The 17,013-nt window shown below is 41.6% G+C and overlaps 1 protein-coding gene across 17 annotated transcripts in view; it reads left to right on the top strand.

Annotated features, from left to right (window-relative positions):
- Positions 1 to 17,013, top strand: part of CLASP1 (cytoplasmic linker associated protein 1) — a 268,954-nt gene that overhangs the window by 193,007 nt on the left and 58,934 nt on the right. For 6 of the 17 annotated variants that reach the window (XM_044936541.2, XM_044936531.2, XM_044936539.2 and 3 more), the window contains 4 exons: positions 9,088 to 9,191; positions 11,054 to 11,077; positions 12,314 to 12,558; positions 14,253 to 14,316. In XM_044936541.2, coding sequence (XP_044792476.1) covers positions 9,088 to 9,191; positions 11,054 to 11,077; positions 12,314 to 12,558; positions 14,253 to 14,316 — 437 coding nt within the window. Of the gene's footprint in view, positions 1 to 983; positions 1,092 to 6,046; positions 6,110 to 9,087; positions 9,192 to 11,053; positions 11,078 to 12,313; positions 12,559 to 14,252; positions 14,317 to 17,013 lie in introns of all 17 variants that reach the window. The other 11 variants (XM_044936544.2, XM_044936533.2, XM_044936540.2 and 8 more) reach the window with 4 other exon arrangements.

Raw genomic sequence — 17,013 nt, 5'->3', positions numbered from 1 at the left:
CAGCTATCATGTAAGTGGCTACACGCTTTCAGTTTGCAAAGTTGTTTCTGAGTATTTTCCCAGTACTGCGTTCCTGTTTTCTCAAAGTGAATTGAAAAATAAGGGCATCATGATCTTTTCTGAGATTTATGGCCAAGTTATATTAGCCCTTAGGCTTCGTAGGATTCTGTCTTGTCAGTATCCTATGACATGAGAAGGTAATTAGTTCTTTTCAGGCCAGTGGCTGATATTCAGCATGAGTATTGAAGTTATCAGGCCGCTTGCCGTAGACTTAGGTGTGAGGCTGGGTAAGTGGAGGCACCTGGGGAGGGATGACAGGCAGATCTCTCTTGGCTTCCCATAGAAAAGGCAGGAATTAATGTCAAGGCCACTGAATGAAGGTTATTGGTCCCGATTCTTTATGTTTGTTGGTTTAGTAATTATGTTTGCAGCATCTACACACTGGTTTGAAGTAGGCAGATTCTGTAGCTGGGTCAGTCCTTGTGACTTCTGTTTGTAAAGACGGCCGGGCTGGAAGCAGTGAACCCTCTTAATTAGGTAAGTTCATGAAGCTCAGTGACCAGAGCCTTTATTCTGTTTTTTAATCCAAATTAAATTATCTTTCTAAGGACCCATTGCATATGAAAATGACTATGGCCTTTTATTATCCTCTTGTGGAGAAGTTAAAGCCATAAAAACTGATCATCTCTGGAAGACTTTTGATGTTGTATTTTCTGATTCCAGTTTGCTCTTTGGAGAGCTTTCTTTGCCTTTCTCACCTTTAGGTGCTCTTTCACCTTCCTGCTGCGGTTCACAGCTTTGTGAGGCAGTGAGCAAGTTGAGTTTTGCCTACACCCCTCCTGTTGTTGTCAGTGAGGCCCAAGCAGGGCCAGACATGGGCCATGTCGTGATCGTGCAAACGGAATGTGACTGACCGTGTGTGAGTTTCTCTGTCTTCATTAAACTTGTTCCCCTTCTCTGAAACCCCTCATGCTGCACGCTAGCACGGAGCAGCCGTATCCCTCGACCCAGCACGAGTCAGGGGTGCAGCCGCGATGCCAGCCGTGAGAGCAGCCGGGATACGAGCCCTGCTCGGGGCTTCACGCCGCTCGGTGAGTACCCGCCGGCCGGGCACCCCGAGCGCCCCACCCCGCCAGGCCCAACCGCCAGCCTCTGTCCTTCCACCACTGTCCCGTGAGCCTCTGCTCTCCATCCTCTTCCTGAGCCACCCTTCCTTGTACCCCTCTGCATGCTCAGATTTTGGCTTTCCCAGTTTTTATTTATCAGAGGGAAAAAGCACCTCCTCACTCTGTACCGTTGTCACTTGGGACCACTGGCTCCTGGGTAAGCCCACCTTGAGGTCATTGCCAGTGCGAGGTGAAGCTCAGCCAGAGATCACTGTGCTTCAGACTTGAGTGAATTCAGGGCATATCCACAGTCGTTGAATTTCTACAACTTGTTTTTCATCTTACAAGGCATCAGTCCATGTGTGAGTCACTTCAAAGAAGGACAAAAAGTAAAATCATGATAACATTTAGGAAGGTAAACGTGTTCACTTTGGGGGTAGGAACGTTAATCAGAAAAGCAGCATGAATATCAGCTGTCCTTCTGTTGAATGAGTCCTTTCAAAACTTTCTTTAAAGCAGTCTACAAATTGCTTTTGGATAAACTGACAAGGTGTATGTATAGCACACCTCGATATTCACTGTTAATTATTAAGAAATTTTCCTTTTTCCTGGGCTCCATGGGCTCTTTAATGTTTGTGACCCACTGCCACCCGAGGACAAAAAAAATCACAATATTTGGTGGCCATGGTGCATTATAAGTACTTACTTCTGATCACCAGTTGGGTGCCAGTTGGAGCTGTCTGACACACCCGCATTCAGTTTTTCTTATAGCCAGAATTTATATTTTAACAATTTCTAGTATTCAGGAAAAACAAGATAAAAAGAGAAACATGTATCCTTTATAGATATTGAATTTACTTTTTCTATTTAGTTTTAATAATCCTGCCTTTCTCTAAAATGGACATATACCTTTTCACCTTGCACTATCAACACACATTTTCACAAAAACGAAATGTTTTGTATTCTTCAGTAGTTGTGTTCTAGTCGTTTGGCACATTTAGTGCTGTGCAGTTGTTTGTTTTTGTCGTGATAAGCATGGCAAGTAAGGTAGAAATCATCCTATAATGCTTGGGCCTAGGCCTTAAGTTATCATCTGGAGCTGTGAGCTTCAACAGTCTGTTATTTTGACTCGAATTATGAGGCAGGTCTTTCAAATATAAAAATGTCACTGTGGAAGATGGATAGTGGAGCAAAAGCATTAGGTCTTAATATTTTCCTCTGTCTCCTTCTGATATCATACACTTCTTCCCCGGGTCTTTTTTCCCCCAAATCAATCATTAAAATCTAAATCTATTTCTTCGTGAACACTGTCCTTCGTGGAGTTCTCAGAAAGAGCAGGAAAAGAGATGCAGGGCCCTCTAGACAGTCCACCAGACTTGGTGAGGAGATGCCTGTGTGAGTGTCCTACTTGCTGAGCACAAGGGCCTGAGAGGGGCACAAATTACCTGGACCCTCCCAGCTCTTGCACAGCAGTCTGAAGTGTTAGATCAGAATCCTCAAAAACATCAGGGGCAACAATGATGGTTTTTTCTGTAAGAACTGGTTATTTTTCCTTTCAAATTATGGCTGTGTATGCATCCTTGTTCATGATTTGACCTTCCAAATAACTTAGAATTGAACACTGCAGTCTGTTTATTGGTCATTTTGTCTCTTAGAGGCAGTTCAGTGTTTTTATTTCACTCAGACATTGCTGTGTTTGTTACTGCCCATGGAAGCAGCCTTTGTGACCCTAGCCTGTGGTCTGTGGCCCAGGCAAGATGTGCTGGACTCTTGAGGTCCTCACGGGACTCTGAGGAGCCGAGGGACCCAGCTCCTAGTTTCCACTCAGGTGTTTTCTGATGACAGCCCGGGTTGTGATATGTGTCATTGCTGCTACAGCAGCTGGAGATGTGGCTGTGGGTGCTTCTCTTTCTGATAATCTCTAGCCACCAGCATAGTCTTCTGTGTGGTCAGGGCAGGAGTTAACATCTTTTCAGCTCAATTTTTAGACCATGCCTTTTTTGGAGGGGGGCAGTTTAAATCTGTTTATAAAATTCCTGTCCAGCTCAGAACAGCAGCAGTGCTTATATGTCCCTGCACCATTCTGAGCAGTCAGTGGGCACATAACCCTTGTGGGTCCTGTTCAGCCTCTGGGACAGGTATCACCGCCCCTCTTTTACAAATGACACAACCGAGCCTGGGAGAAGAGTCCACTTTCTCCAGATCACACAATTCTGACTTCAGAGCTTGGCTGTTCCTTCACCTCATTCAAGGCGTCTTTCTCTTGTTCCTGCAAAGTGAGCTGAATGCTTTCTGAGTTCTCCCCAGGCCCAGGTATGGAGAAAGCACTCTGCTTGGCTGTGTTTCCAGGCTTAACCAGAGGACCTGAGAATTCATGTACAAACCCCAGAGGTTGCTGCCCCTTAGAGAACCTCCTGTGCCCTTTAGAGGGTGTGATGTTTCCTTCTTCTCATTCACTTTAATATTCATTTTGTACCCCCTTTATAAATCAGTGAGATTTTGTATTAGTGCCCCCTTTGAATCAACTTACCTAGCCAACCTTCACTTTTTAAAAGAAAAGGACCAGAAGTAACTGTTTTGCTGACTGCATATTGGTTTGAGTGTACAGGGTGTTTTGTTTTGTTTTGTTTTTGTAGTTTTTGGCTGTGCTGGGTCTTTGTGGCTGTGCAGGCTGTCTCTCGTTGCACTGAGTGGGGGTTACTCTCTAGTTGTGGTGCACGGGCTTCTCATTGCAGTGGCTTCTCCTGTTGCAGAACATGGGCTCTGGAGTGTTGGCTCAGTAGTTATTGCACGTGGGCCCCTGTGGCATGGGAAATCTTCCTGGACTGGGGATCAACCTGTGTCACCTGCATTGGAGGTGAATTCTTAACCACTGGACCATTAGGACATCCTGTATTTTTCTTAAAAACTTGTTTTGGACCATTTTAATGGTATTAATATATATTTAAATGGTTACGGTGACAACTTTTGGGAAGATTAAGGGCTCTAGGACTCTGCTGTCAGTGAGGCTTTTACGTAAGTGGGTCCACTTGGATTCCATTGTGGGATGTTCACTTGAGTACGTGACAAAGAACTCATTACATGACATATTCGCGTAGAATTTCTGTTGAAACAGAACCAAAGGACAGCTTCATAAGGAACCTTCAGGTGTTGCTTAAACACTGTTTCCAGTTTAAACTCTCAGGATATGATACCATTGTGCTTGTTGAAGAAATGAGTAGTTTGTTTCAGTCTTACACAATATTTTGTCAGTTTCCTTATTTAAGGAAAGTGATTATTTTGTACTATCTGTTCTAGAGCTTGCTGACTTATTTTTGTGCATCTTGAGAAATTAGGGATTTTCTTTTTCTTTTGCATGCTGATAAAAATTTATCCTCACTGACCAGGTGACCTTTGCTGTTTAGTATCTCTTATCCTGCAAATATGCATGTTTCATAAAGTGACATGAGCTTAAATAAATAGTAATATTGAAGAGTTTGAGGCTTTACCATTCCGTGAGTAACTGTGTTAGCATTTGAGGTTTCTGGGCTCTGGTTATGCAGGTGGAAGGCAGCATGGCTTAGTGTCACTCTGGGAAACCTGTGAACTCCCTGTGTTGCAGTCACTGTGTTCTTTCCCAGTAATGATTAGAAGCATGTTACTTCCCCCCCCCCCCCCCCCCCCCGAGTTAAGAAAAAGCCTTATGTTGTGTGGTACTCCAGTCAATAAATTCAGGTTTGAACCCAAGCCTGTATTTCATAATTATTTCTAAAAGTCGTTCCCTCCACACGAGTCTGGAGTTTGGTATGTATTTTCTCAGATTGATGTATTGATGTGATTCTTATGAAACTTGCTAGTAAGATAATATTTAACATCTAAGTGTAAAGTAGAGTTTATGCTTGACCATTGCTGTGACCACCAGCACTGTGCTTCTATTGCTACCACGGTTTATTCTGTGCCTGGCACTGTTTCAAGTGTTTGAGGTATAAGCTCTCTTAATTCTCTTAACTCCCAAGAGCAGGGTACCACTGTTAGCCCCATTTTACAGGTGAGAACTAAGACACAGAGAGGTTTAGTACTTTGCCCAAGGCCCATACAACTAGTTGTGATCTGACTGGGACCTGCCCTCTCCCACCTTCCATGTGTCACAGAGCTGGTGCTCACAACTGGAGTCCTGATCTGCCTCTCCAAGGAAGGCTGTTAAACTTACTGCAGCTAACTTTCCAACAGTTAAACGATGAGGTAATTAATAATTAGGATATTTGTGCAACAGAACAACGAACACGTTGACTAGGGAAAATGGAATTATAGTTGTTGACCCCCCCTTTTTTAAATCAATCAATTTTTGTTCTGTGAAGCATAAAGTATTTTATTATTTTTTAATGACATATAGTTGATTTACAGGGTTGTATTAATTACTGCTACACAGCAGAGTGACTCGGTTAAACATTTATATACATTCCTGTGTTCATGTTCTTTTCCATGATGGTTTATTGCAGGATATTGAACCTAGTTCCCTATGCTATACAGTAGGAGCTTGTTGTCTATCCATTTTCTATATAAAAGCCCCCTTCTTGTGACTTCATGCTGTTTCTGTTGAGAGAACATTGTGAACTTCTCTGCTTCTGTATATGGTGCATGGTTGCGTGTGCATTGCATACCGACGAGAGGTATAACCCGTGCTGCTGCTGCCCCTCTGGTGTGGCACCTGACATCCTTCCTGTGCACAGTCCATGGTGGCCATAGTGGCTCCTGTCATGGACGTGCACCTGAGGTGTGGGCCGCTGGGTGCACAGGCCGGGGATCAGCGCTCGCTGTCCATTCATCTCCAACACCATCTCTTTTCATGAGGAAGCACGGCTGTGTGGGGAGCAGCCCACATGCCCTCCGGCCTTTGGCCGCTGCTGTCTGAGGTTCTCATGTGTTAACCCTGTGGGTGTTGCCGTTCCTTTTACCTGCAGCCTCTCGACGTCATTCCAGGTCCACTAGTGCTCTCGCCACGGCTGACTCTGTGGGGCAGTCAGGTGAACACGTGTTCATGCATGCCTGTCTCACGCTCATTGTCACATTTGTTCCCATCTTATTCCCTAGCAGTTGGCATGGATGCACCTCGTATTTCCCCCCCCTCAGTGTGCTTCTGTTTTTTTAAGTTGTTGAATGTTTATGGTTCTGTTAATAGGCTATAGATGCTTTGTAGCTTGTTTGACATCATTTATCTAGTGTTCATATTTATGTTAAAACAGAAGGATGGGGAAGCACTTCGCCCTTGCTTTCAGTCCCTCCTGCAGGAAAGCAGCAGCCCCAGATAGGTGTCCTGAAGTGTCCCTAGGAGAATTGGGGTATGGACCTCATCCAGCAGAGGCTTTTGTCTCTCAGTCTTTGCTCCCAGTAAAGTGGTGTCTATGAATGCTAGTTATTCCTGTCCAGTTTTCATTACTTGGAGGTACTATTTAGTGACCAGATGTTCAATTATAGCATACCCCTTTTCACATGGATTGAAGGAAGTGGATTGCCCTGAAACTTTTATGGAAAAACAAGTCATTATTATGATAATCAAGTCAGGCCAAAGGTGTAGCCTTTGCAGCCTGCAGACTCGAAACACTGCCTCAACCCCATTTTAACAATACCCAAATAAATGCCCTGGTTGGCCATTAGGGCAGAAAGTAAGCATACAGTAATGCTCAATCTGCCAGATTTAACTGCCATCATTTTGATAAACTAATAATCCCTCATGACTACAGTTTTATCAACTGAGTACGAGGCATCATCTCTTAATCTGACTGTTGATGATGACAACTGTGACCAGTTTACTGAGTTAGTGTCTCTGTTTTTCTCTAAATGAACCACCTATGCATTTTATTATGTGTGCTTTGGTTAGGACATTCCCCTAAACACTATGGGCCAGGCTGAGGGCACAGTTATATGTATCCATCTCTTGGAAAGTGAATGGTACCAGAGAGAACATAGAGCAGATTTTGGTCTGGTGAAAACAAAAGGCTTATAAATTTTCTTCACTCCAAACATTTCCCCTTAAGATTTGATTCAGTTATCTATGATAAATATCTGCAGTCACCGTGTGTGGTGAAGCTATACACATCTGAGAAGCACAGAATAATTGCTTTGTTCTTACAGTTTTAATTTTGTGTCTGAAGAATCACTATCCCTGGAGCAAGATTTGCTGGCATGAGATCTATTTTTTTTTTTAAGATTATGTTTTATTTAAGTTTATGCTGGGTAATTTCTAAATGGTTTATAACTGGATTACTTTCATTCTGTTACTCATAAATCCCTTACTATCTACCCTTTTTTAATGAAAAAAGAGAAAGACTTGAACAATGATCATTTATAAAACTGTGCATCATAAATCTCAAATTTCTAATTGTTTCATATTTGAACTGATAATTTATATTATAGAGAGAGATATAATTGATTTTATACAGCATGTTATCACCTTTTAAACATATACATAATGATGAAATTCAGTATAATCAACAACTGCATTAAAAAAGGGGATAGTATAACATGCAATTTTTGTTTCTCTATAAAAAGTCATAATTGTATAACTTTTGATTAGTAGTTAAAATTTTTCCCCCATTCTGTGGCAGTGGAAGATATGTTTTAAAACTGACAATTTTAAAAAGCTAAATAAACTTTTAAAGTTCACCAGGTTGTAGGTGATGTCTTGTTTACCTATCCAAATTTTAAATATATCATTTTATACGAAAGGTCAATTATGTAAGACAGACTTTAGCTTTCTGTCTCCCTCCCCGCCACCAAATGCCTTCATTATTAGAATATGGCAAATACAGAGATTTTCCTTGTCCAAACAGTGTCTTATTTGTTAAAGTGTTTTTAATCTTAACATTTTAAATAAGAATCATTTACTGGATTGCTTTGTCTTGAGCTGCCACAGTGGTGAGCAGCAGGGACTCACAAGGGCAGTGAGTTTCGAGTAATCTGTGTCCAAATAAAGCCCTGTCCTGAGGTGAAAAAACCTTTACCAGTAGATACCCTTACCAGTGTAATTTACACTGACATTCTCCTGCATTGTTTTAATCTCAGCCTTTCTGAAGGAAGGCTGGACAGTTCATGTAAAGGGACTTCTAAAAGTTAGTCTTTTTGGATTCAGTGCTTTCACTGCCAGAGGCGCAGATTCCATCTCTGGTCAGGGAACTAAGATCTTGCAAGCCTCATGGAACGGCCAAAGAAAAGAGTCTTTATTATCCATGATCGTTAGTAAGCTTATAATAGTTGTTTGAACCACTAAAATTGGAAAATTTTTTTGCATTCTGTCCATTTTGTTCACACATATAAAGATTATCATTTAAAAATCCTTTGAGGGACTTCGGAAAAATTTATATTATCTGAATGATTAATGTTTTGCAGTGAAGATACTAGCTTTTTGTGGTGAAGATTAAAGATTTTAATATATTGATTTTTAAATAACCTTTGGTGACACAGGCATCATGATGAACAGATATCTAAAATTAATTGAGCTTAATAACAAACAGTAGTGACAGTAATGAAAATTTGCACAGAGATCAGTGTAATACATTGGATTCAAATTTTATCTGTTTATTACATATTGCATTAGAACTCATTTATCAAACCATAGAGCTTTCTAATTAGTTTGACCAAATATCAGGGCTTCTTTTGCCACTAGAGAGAATGCTAAATAGATGAAAAGGCTCAACTCATGGCCCAGTTCCCTTCTATAATAAGTTACCCTCTCCAGCCTATATCTCAGCACTTTTCCAAAATAAAATATCATTAAAGAACCATTTCAGTTGTCAGAATGCAACCATATTAAATGTGAACATTGTAATCTCTGCCACTGGTAAACAAGTCAAGTGTAGTTGAAACTACAAGCCAACTGCAGTAAAAACTGGCCAGAGATTTTTCAGTGTTTCTGTCCAGTATGGGATGAGGCAAGGGCCATTGCGAAGAAATGAAAACATTTGAATTAAAATGACATATATTTTTGCTTTTGTTTTTTACCTAGACCGCTTTGGGCTCGGCCAGGCAGGAAGAATTCCTGGTTCTGTGAATGCCATGCGGGTTCTGAGCACCAGTACAGATCTGGAAGCTGCTGTTGCTGATGCTTTGGTAAGAGGCCCGATGTGTGTGGAGTCTCTTTGAATTACTGACCTACATTTTTCTCTGTCTTCACAGGAAGTAACCTCCAAATCAGGTCACTAAGTCTTCTTTGATACTCTTTGAGATCGTGTAAATATTGGGTAAATTTAGATTATTCCTTTCTTCTTAAACTTTTAACTCTGTACGTAAGTGAAAACTGGCTTTTGAGCCACGTTAACGTCAAGAGTGTCTTCTCTGCTCTTCAGTAACAAGGAGGTTTGGATGACATTGGGCTTCTCTGATGTCATTGGGCTTCTTCTTTTCCTTTTTTATCCATTTTTTTTCAGCATTTCCTTTTTGCCCCTTCTTTTGCTTCTGTTGCTTTACGGGCTTTGATGGCATAGCCTAAGCACATCATTGTATAATAGTAGGTCATAGACTTTGTGGTTTGAAACTCTTGCATTCCATTACCATCACTAGTTGTTCCGTATGATTTTGTTTATTTGTTTGAATGAGTCCTTAAGTCATTATTTACAGAAACTTTCCCAGATTTTAAGATGAACTCTTTGAGGATATGAAGCACTAGTGGAGTATGTTTTTTTCTTTCATTGTTGTAATGTAATATTTTAAAAAGCAATATAAGGTGATTAGAGGTCCTTAAATTTATGCTTCTAGCAAAAAGTTCCTCAGTAGAATCAGCTTGTGGTCAATTTGCCTTATAAAGATGCATTGCAGCTGGTAGTAACACAGCCTCTTGTTTCTTCTGGTGTATGTGCTCAGCATTTAAAATAGACATGCTTTAGAGAACTGTCTGATCTCTGGTGTTACTTGTACTGTTTTAAGAGAAAAGCATTATAATACCCTGCTTTCAGACCCTGAGGTTTTAAATCCAGCCCTGTTTTCATTTGATCAAAACTTTATAGTGTGTGGTTTCAGGGATTCTACCTCTCATCCTTCCTGGCCCTCCCTCATTTATTCTTGCTCAGCCAGGTTTCTCTGACAAACATCTGTGAGCAAGCAGTCTTCCAGTCTCCTAGTGCTTTCCTGATGAGGGCTGCCCCGCCAGGTCTGTTCATCAGCCTTGGGTGTGGAAGGACTCTTCCTGGCAGGTACTGGAGTTCAGGATAATTGCTTTAAGTAGGACTTCAAGAGTCACAAGTTGGAGACTTGATGAAGCGGTTTTCCTTCCAAGTTGCAGCATTTGGAATTTGTTTCTTACCTATTCCGGGACTTTAAGAAGTGGGAACCAGTGGGGTGAGAAGTGATGGATGTGCAAAGCCCTTGGTGAGACAGCACTTCGGTTGGGGTGGGGGAAGTGGGGAGGGCTGTGTCTCCTTGTTTCTTAAAGATCTGCCCCAGGAACACTGCACAAAGTGCCAGGAGGCAGAGCAGGACTCAAGAGTCTGGGCTTTGCCTTTGCCTGACTTGGGCTTTTCTCTGAGCTGTGGCTCTCCTTACACTCCCACTGCCCTTACGACATTTTGTCCAAACCTCTTGGTCTCTTCCCATGACCTGCTTCAGAAGACAGCGCCAGGATGGTACTCAGTCCCTGCCTCACAGAAAGGAAGTCCCAGGACAGAAGCTTTCCTAGGAGCAGACGACAGAGTTAATAGCAACATTTGGGATGTGCCTCAGTGGTGTGGGGAGAGTTTCAGCAAAGAATTATAGAGCAGATACTGGAATGTCTCATAAGAGGTGCAAGAGGGTTAGGAAATGCCATTGTGAAAGCATTCTTTGTTATTTGCTTGATATGAATTGCTTGCTAACCTGTATTTTTGGTTTGCTAATATATGTTTTGCTGTACACTTTTGTTGCAAGAACAATCCCCACATATGCTTCTGACATAATTCTCTATGCTTTTTCCCCATCCTTCAATATTTTCCTGCCTACAGCTATTAGGAGACTCCAGGAGCAAGGTACCAGTGCTTTAACTTTTGTTTTATAACTTTTTTTTTCTGTTGTGAGTATATTTCCTTTAGGAGCTGGTAAAAGCAACAAAAATGTAGCCTAGTGTAGAAGTTCTGTTCTGAACTGTGATTTTGTGGAAACTAGGGGTGCTTTTGCTAGTGATAGAACTGGTCATGTCTCACACGTGTTTGAGCATTGTGTTCCAACACCAAGTTCTGCCCATTATCATCCTAGTGTTTCATTTTACTAACCTAGGTTTTGTCTCACGTTGTTATTTCATGAGTGGATACATTCAGCATTTTTCTTATCTTAGGAATCTAGTTCATGTATAAGTGAGATGGCCGTGTAATTATCATCCTAACAAGGATACTTTTAAGCATGAGGGAGGGTGCCATTAATAATTATCTGGGGACAGTAGGTGGAAGGCAGAGCTGTCCCAGGTAAGTTGTGATGTGTGTACAAGCCACATTCCTAGGAAGTTACATTGGTGCAGTTTAAGCCCGTAGCTACTTGTTTTCCTCTTAGAGAAATTAAATTTTATCTGTTTTATATAGTTCTTGCTATATAATTTTGGAATTTAACTTAATAGTTTCATATTCAGGGTAAGAGACATGAATGAAGTGGGTATTCTAGTCTAAGGAGGCCTAGTAGTGTTGTAAAACTGTGAGTCATTAATAAAAATGGTATGGATCTTTTGAGAATCCTTTTATATAGGACACTACACCATTGACATTGCAGTGTCAGATGTTCTTAAGGGAGCATGAATTTTCAAACAAATTTACTTACAGACCATGCTTAAGTCAGGTTGCTTTTGGTTGGGGAAGGGTGGTGGGCTCACAGACTCAATGTGTCAGGTGCTGAGCTAGGCTGTTTGGCATATAATTCCACTTAATCCTGACAACAAGCCTCTGAGAAGGGTAATCAGTATTATCTCAGGGAAAGGTTAGGAGGCTTTCTGAAGTCACATGGCGGGTCCATGTTACTGAGAGGGCCGTACACCGCACTAAAGATCACGCTCCTTCCTCTGCTGTGGGTTGCTCTGCTTACTACTCAGTCTACCTACCAGAAGTCCGCTGTTCTGTTTCCATTTCCCTAATCTGTAAGCGAAGGGAAGGTGTGGGTGCATGTGCCCATGTGTGTGTTTGTGTGTGTGTATCTACATTTAACTCTTCATTGTTGATTTTGTGTGGTAAGACTCATGTTGCCTTTCCATTTCTTCCCCAACCCCTCCTTGGATCTGGCAGAAGAAGCCTGTGAGGAGAAGATACGAACCCTATGGGATGTATTCTGATGATGACGCCAACAGCGACGCCTCCAGCGTGTGCTCGGAGCGCTCGTATGGCTCCCGGAATGGGGGTATCCCCCACTACCTGCGCCAGACTGAGGACGTGGCTGAGGTGCTCAACCACTGTGCCAGCTCCAACTGGGCTGAGAGGAAGGAAGGGCTGCTGGGTCTGCAGAACCTGCTGAAGAGCCAGAGAACGCTGAGGTAGGATGGGAGGCCAGGTTCCTTCAGATTGAGCCTCACACGGATGCATTGCCATCTATGGGGCAGGCCCAAGAGAGGCCAGGATGGCTCAGAAGTGGTCTTTGCCTTCCAGAGAACTTAAATATTGGGCAAACACTCCATAGCTTATTAGGTCTAGGAAACATTTGGTCCACCATGGCTCAGATTTGTCTAGTAGGTGTTTTGAGAAAACTCAGAACAGTTTGTGGTTTAGGTAAAACATAAAACAACTCTGAAGTTAGTACAGTTTATTTACACTTCAGAGACATGGATAAAATGATGCCAGTCTCAGTCTAAAATGTTTACATGTGCATGTGCATATGTATAGTTTTTATAAATATGCAGACACTCAATGGAGTGTAGAGAGACACTCAAATGGAGAACTCCAAAGTAGTACACATTATCTCTAGAATTGATTATTTTTGCTTTTGTTTTTGTTTCTGTATTTCATAAATTTTCTAAAATAGGCATGTATTACATATACCAAAAACACATGTTTATAACATATTTCATCAGATCTAAGGTACCACTGACACACCATTATTTTATATCTAAGAAGAAATGCTTCTTATAAAACCATGACAGTACTGATATGTCATTGATTACAGGGTGAATCTCATGGTTAGAGAGATATTTGAAGTATAGTCTGTTACATTCTTTTGATAATTTTTTAAAGCAATGCTGTGAGACTAGTTACGTGTTTCTGTTCATGGATGGCTCTGCAAAACTCTGTGAGCATGGACTGACGAGTCACTGGGCTTCAAGTGTGGCCGTCTGTAGTCAGCATGACCCCTGCCATATTCCTTCCTGCCACCTAAACTCCCTGCCCCCCTTTATTCATTCGATTCTGTGCATGCACATTCCTGCTGAAGTGTAGGTCACCTCTGGTGGTCTAGTGATCTGTCAGAAAACAAAAACGATGAAATGTCCTTATTCTCCAATAATCTCCTTAATTCTGGTGGCCCCAGTTTCTTGGTTCTTAGTGTTCTCCAAGTATCCATTGAATAAGCTCTAGGAATCTATTGATTAACATTGGTCTGGTCTGGATTTCATTGTTAGCAATGTTAAAAGGACCACTGGATCTGAGAGGGAATGGTATGGGGAAGAAGATAACACTTTCTGATCAAACTTTGAAGTACAGACAGGATTTGGTAGTGCAGTTCAGGGTAAGAAATGTCACAGGGGCACTGATGTGAAGTGTGTGTGTGCTTGACTCGGGTGCTGTAGCAGGTAGATAGTTAGTAGCGGTTTGTTGTACTGAAATAGGTATAAAGATATCACAGTACTTTGACTAAAACAGAACTGAGACTAAAATCCAGGCCTGTCTGACCCCTCTGCACATGCTTTTCTGAGTTGATCCGACTACCTTTCATCTGTCGCGTGTGGAAATGAAGTGAGCAGGATTTGGCGTCTGCCTTTGCCATATGTGCATGTGTGTAAACTTACGTGATCACACTGTGAGATTCAGTTTGATTTTAGAACAAGACCAAAATTGGTGTGATTTCTTATTCCTCTGTAATTCTGTCAAATTAAAATTTAGATAATTCATTTGTAGAAAAAGAGTTACATAAAAATTATATAAAACATGTTAAATGAAATAAAAGGATTTAGAGAAGCTGTAACTACTTTCAATGTTGACTTATTAAATACTGAATTTATTTCATTTTATTTCTTAGTCGAGTAGAATTGAAAAGATTGTGTGAGATTTTCACCCGAATGTTTGCTGACCCTCACAGCAAGGTAAGGTCTGAGAACCTGCCCACTTGTAACCTCTTTGCATGTCTTTCTATATAATACACTACTTCAGAGTGGGAGAACAGCCCCGCCATGCAGTGTAGCCCTTCCAGACTTATTTTAACAGTAGTTTATGTTATATCTTTTGAAGACAGAATTCTTAGAAACTTCTCTAGTCCATACAGTGTCATTAATAAAGTACATTTCGAGTAAGGGTTACCCTGGAGAGAATCAGATATAGTCTTTTATTCACTCAGTGAACAGTTTTGCATACTTCATGGAAGTACGTAGGCTGGATGCTAGAATATAACAGTGTATTATAACGCCTTTTTAGAAAGTTACAGTAGTGAAGAAAATAATCAAGTATACAAATTTTTTTTTGGTATCCATGTAGAATTTGTCTGTATAGGATAAGATAGAAAAATGATAGCATTTATAGAATGGATTTACTGAAAAGCCACATCAAATATTTCTCCAAATAGATTGCCACTTCTAAGAATTTGCTAGATGATGGCCACCCAGCTGATGTCCATGCCTCTGGGAGGCCTGCGGGCTGCCTTTTGACAAGGGCTCCCTGCTGAGTACCCCAGAGTGAGAGAGAAGCCCTTTCTAGGAGTGGAGTGAGAGCAAGACCCTTGACAAAAGTTTACTCGGAATCTAGATTTTAAATAAAAACCAGAGTTTGGGAGGAAGCCTTTGAAGGTGTTAAATGGTTTTAAAGACAGAAAACAAGAGGAGTGAAGATATCAGGAAAGTTAAAGGGTGGATAAAGGACCAAAACAACCATCAGTTCAGTTCAGTTCAGTCGCTCAGTCATGTCCAACTCTTTGCAACCCCATGGACCACAGCACGCCAGGCCTCCCTGTCCATCACCAGCTCACGGAGTTTACCCAAACTCATCTCCATGGAGTCAGTGATGTCATCCAACCATCTCATCCTCTGTGTCCCCTTCTCCTCCTGCCCTCAGTCTTTCCCAGCATCAGAGTCTTTTCAAATGAGTCGGCTCTTGGCATCAGGTGGCCAAAGTATTGGAGTTTGAGCTTCAACATCAGTCCTTCCAATGAACACTCAGGACTGATCTCCTTTAGGATGGACTGGTTGGACCTCCTTGCAGTCCAAGGGACTCTCAAGAGTCTTCTCCAACACCACAGTTCAAAAGCATCAATTCTTCGGTGCTCAGCTTTCTTTATAGTCCAACTCTCACATCCATACATGACTACTGGAAAAACCATAGCCTTGACTAGACGGACCTTTGTTGGCAAAGTAATGTCTCCACTTTTTAATACGCTGTCTAGGTTGGCCATAACTTTCCTTCCAAGGAGTATGCATCTTTTAATTTCATGGCTGCAGTCACCATCTGCACTGATTTTGGAGCCCCCAAAAAATAAAGTCTGCCACTGTTTCCACTGTGTCCCCATCTAATTGCCATGAAGTGATGGGACCGGATGCTATGATCTTAGTTTTCTGAATGTTGAGCTTTAAGCCAACTTTTTCACTCTCCTCTTTCACTTTTATCAAGAGGCTCTTTAAGAGTGGTGTCATCTGCATATCTGAGGTTATGGATATTTCTCCTGGCAATCTTGATTCCAGCTTGTGCTTCATCCAGCCCAACGTTTCTCATGATGTAGTTGGCATATAATAAGTTAAATAAGCAGGGTGACAATATACAGCCTTGATGTATTCCTTTCCCGATTTGGAACCAGTCTGTTGTTCCATGTCCAGTTCTAACTGTTGCTTCCTGACCTGCATACAGGTTTCTCAAGAGGCAGGTCAGGTGGTCTGGTATTCCCATCTCTTTCATATTGTCCACAGTTTATTGTGATCCACACAGTCAAAGGCTTTGGCATAGTCAGTCAAGCAGAAATAGATGTTTTTCTGGAACTCACTTGCTTTTTCCATGATCCAGCGGATGTTGGCAATTTGATCTCTGGTTCCTCTGCCTTTTCTAAAACCAGCTTGAACATCTGGAAGTTCACGGTTCACGTATTGCTGAAGCCTGACTTGGAGAATTTTGAGCATTACTTTACTAGCGTGTGAGATGACTGCAATTGTGCGGTGGTTTGAGCATTCTTTGGCATTGCCTTTCTTTGGGATTGGAATGAAAACTGACCTTTTCCAGTCCTGTGGCCACTGCTGAGTTTTCCAAATTTGCTGGCATCATACTGAGTGCAGCACTTTCACAGCATCATCTTTAGGATTTGGAATAGCTCAACTGGAATTCCATCACCTCCAGTAGCTTTGTTGGTAGTGATGCTTCCTAAGGCCCACTTGACTTCACATTCCAGGATGTCTGACTCTAGGTGAGTGATCACACCATCATGATTATCTGGGTCAAGACAATCTTTTTTGTACAGTTCTTCTGTGTATTCTTGCCATCTCTTCTTAATATCTTCTGCTTCTGTTAGGTCCATACTATTTCTGTCCTTTATTGAGCCCATCTTGGCATGAAATATTCCCTTGGTATCTCTAATTATCATGAAGAGATCTCTAGTCTTTCCCATTCTATTATTTTCCTCTTATTTCTTTGCACTGATCACTAAGGAAGGCTTTCTTATCTCTCCTTGCTATTCTTTGGAACTCTGAATTCAAATAGGTATGTCTTTCCTTCTCTACTTTGCTTTTCACTTTTCTTCTTTTAACAGCTGTTTGTAAGGCCTCCTCAGACACCCATTTTGCTTTTTTGCATTTTTCTTGGGGATGGTC

The sequence above is a fragment of the Bubalus bubalis genome, chromosome 2 (assembly GCF_019923935.1).
Source record: "Bubalus bubalis isolate 160015118507 breed Murrah chromosome 2, NDDB_SH_1, whole genome shotgun sequence".
NCBI classification, from domain to species: Eukaryota; Metazoa; Chordata; class Mammalia; order Artiodactyla; family Bovidae; genus Bubalus; species Bubalus bubalis.
Note: the sequence above shows the minus strand (reverse complement) of the source record. Positions and strands in the feature narration are given on the sequence as shown.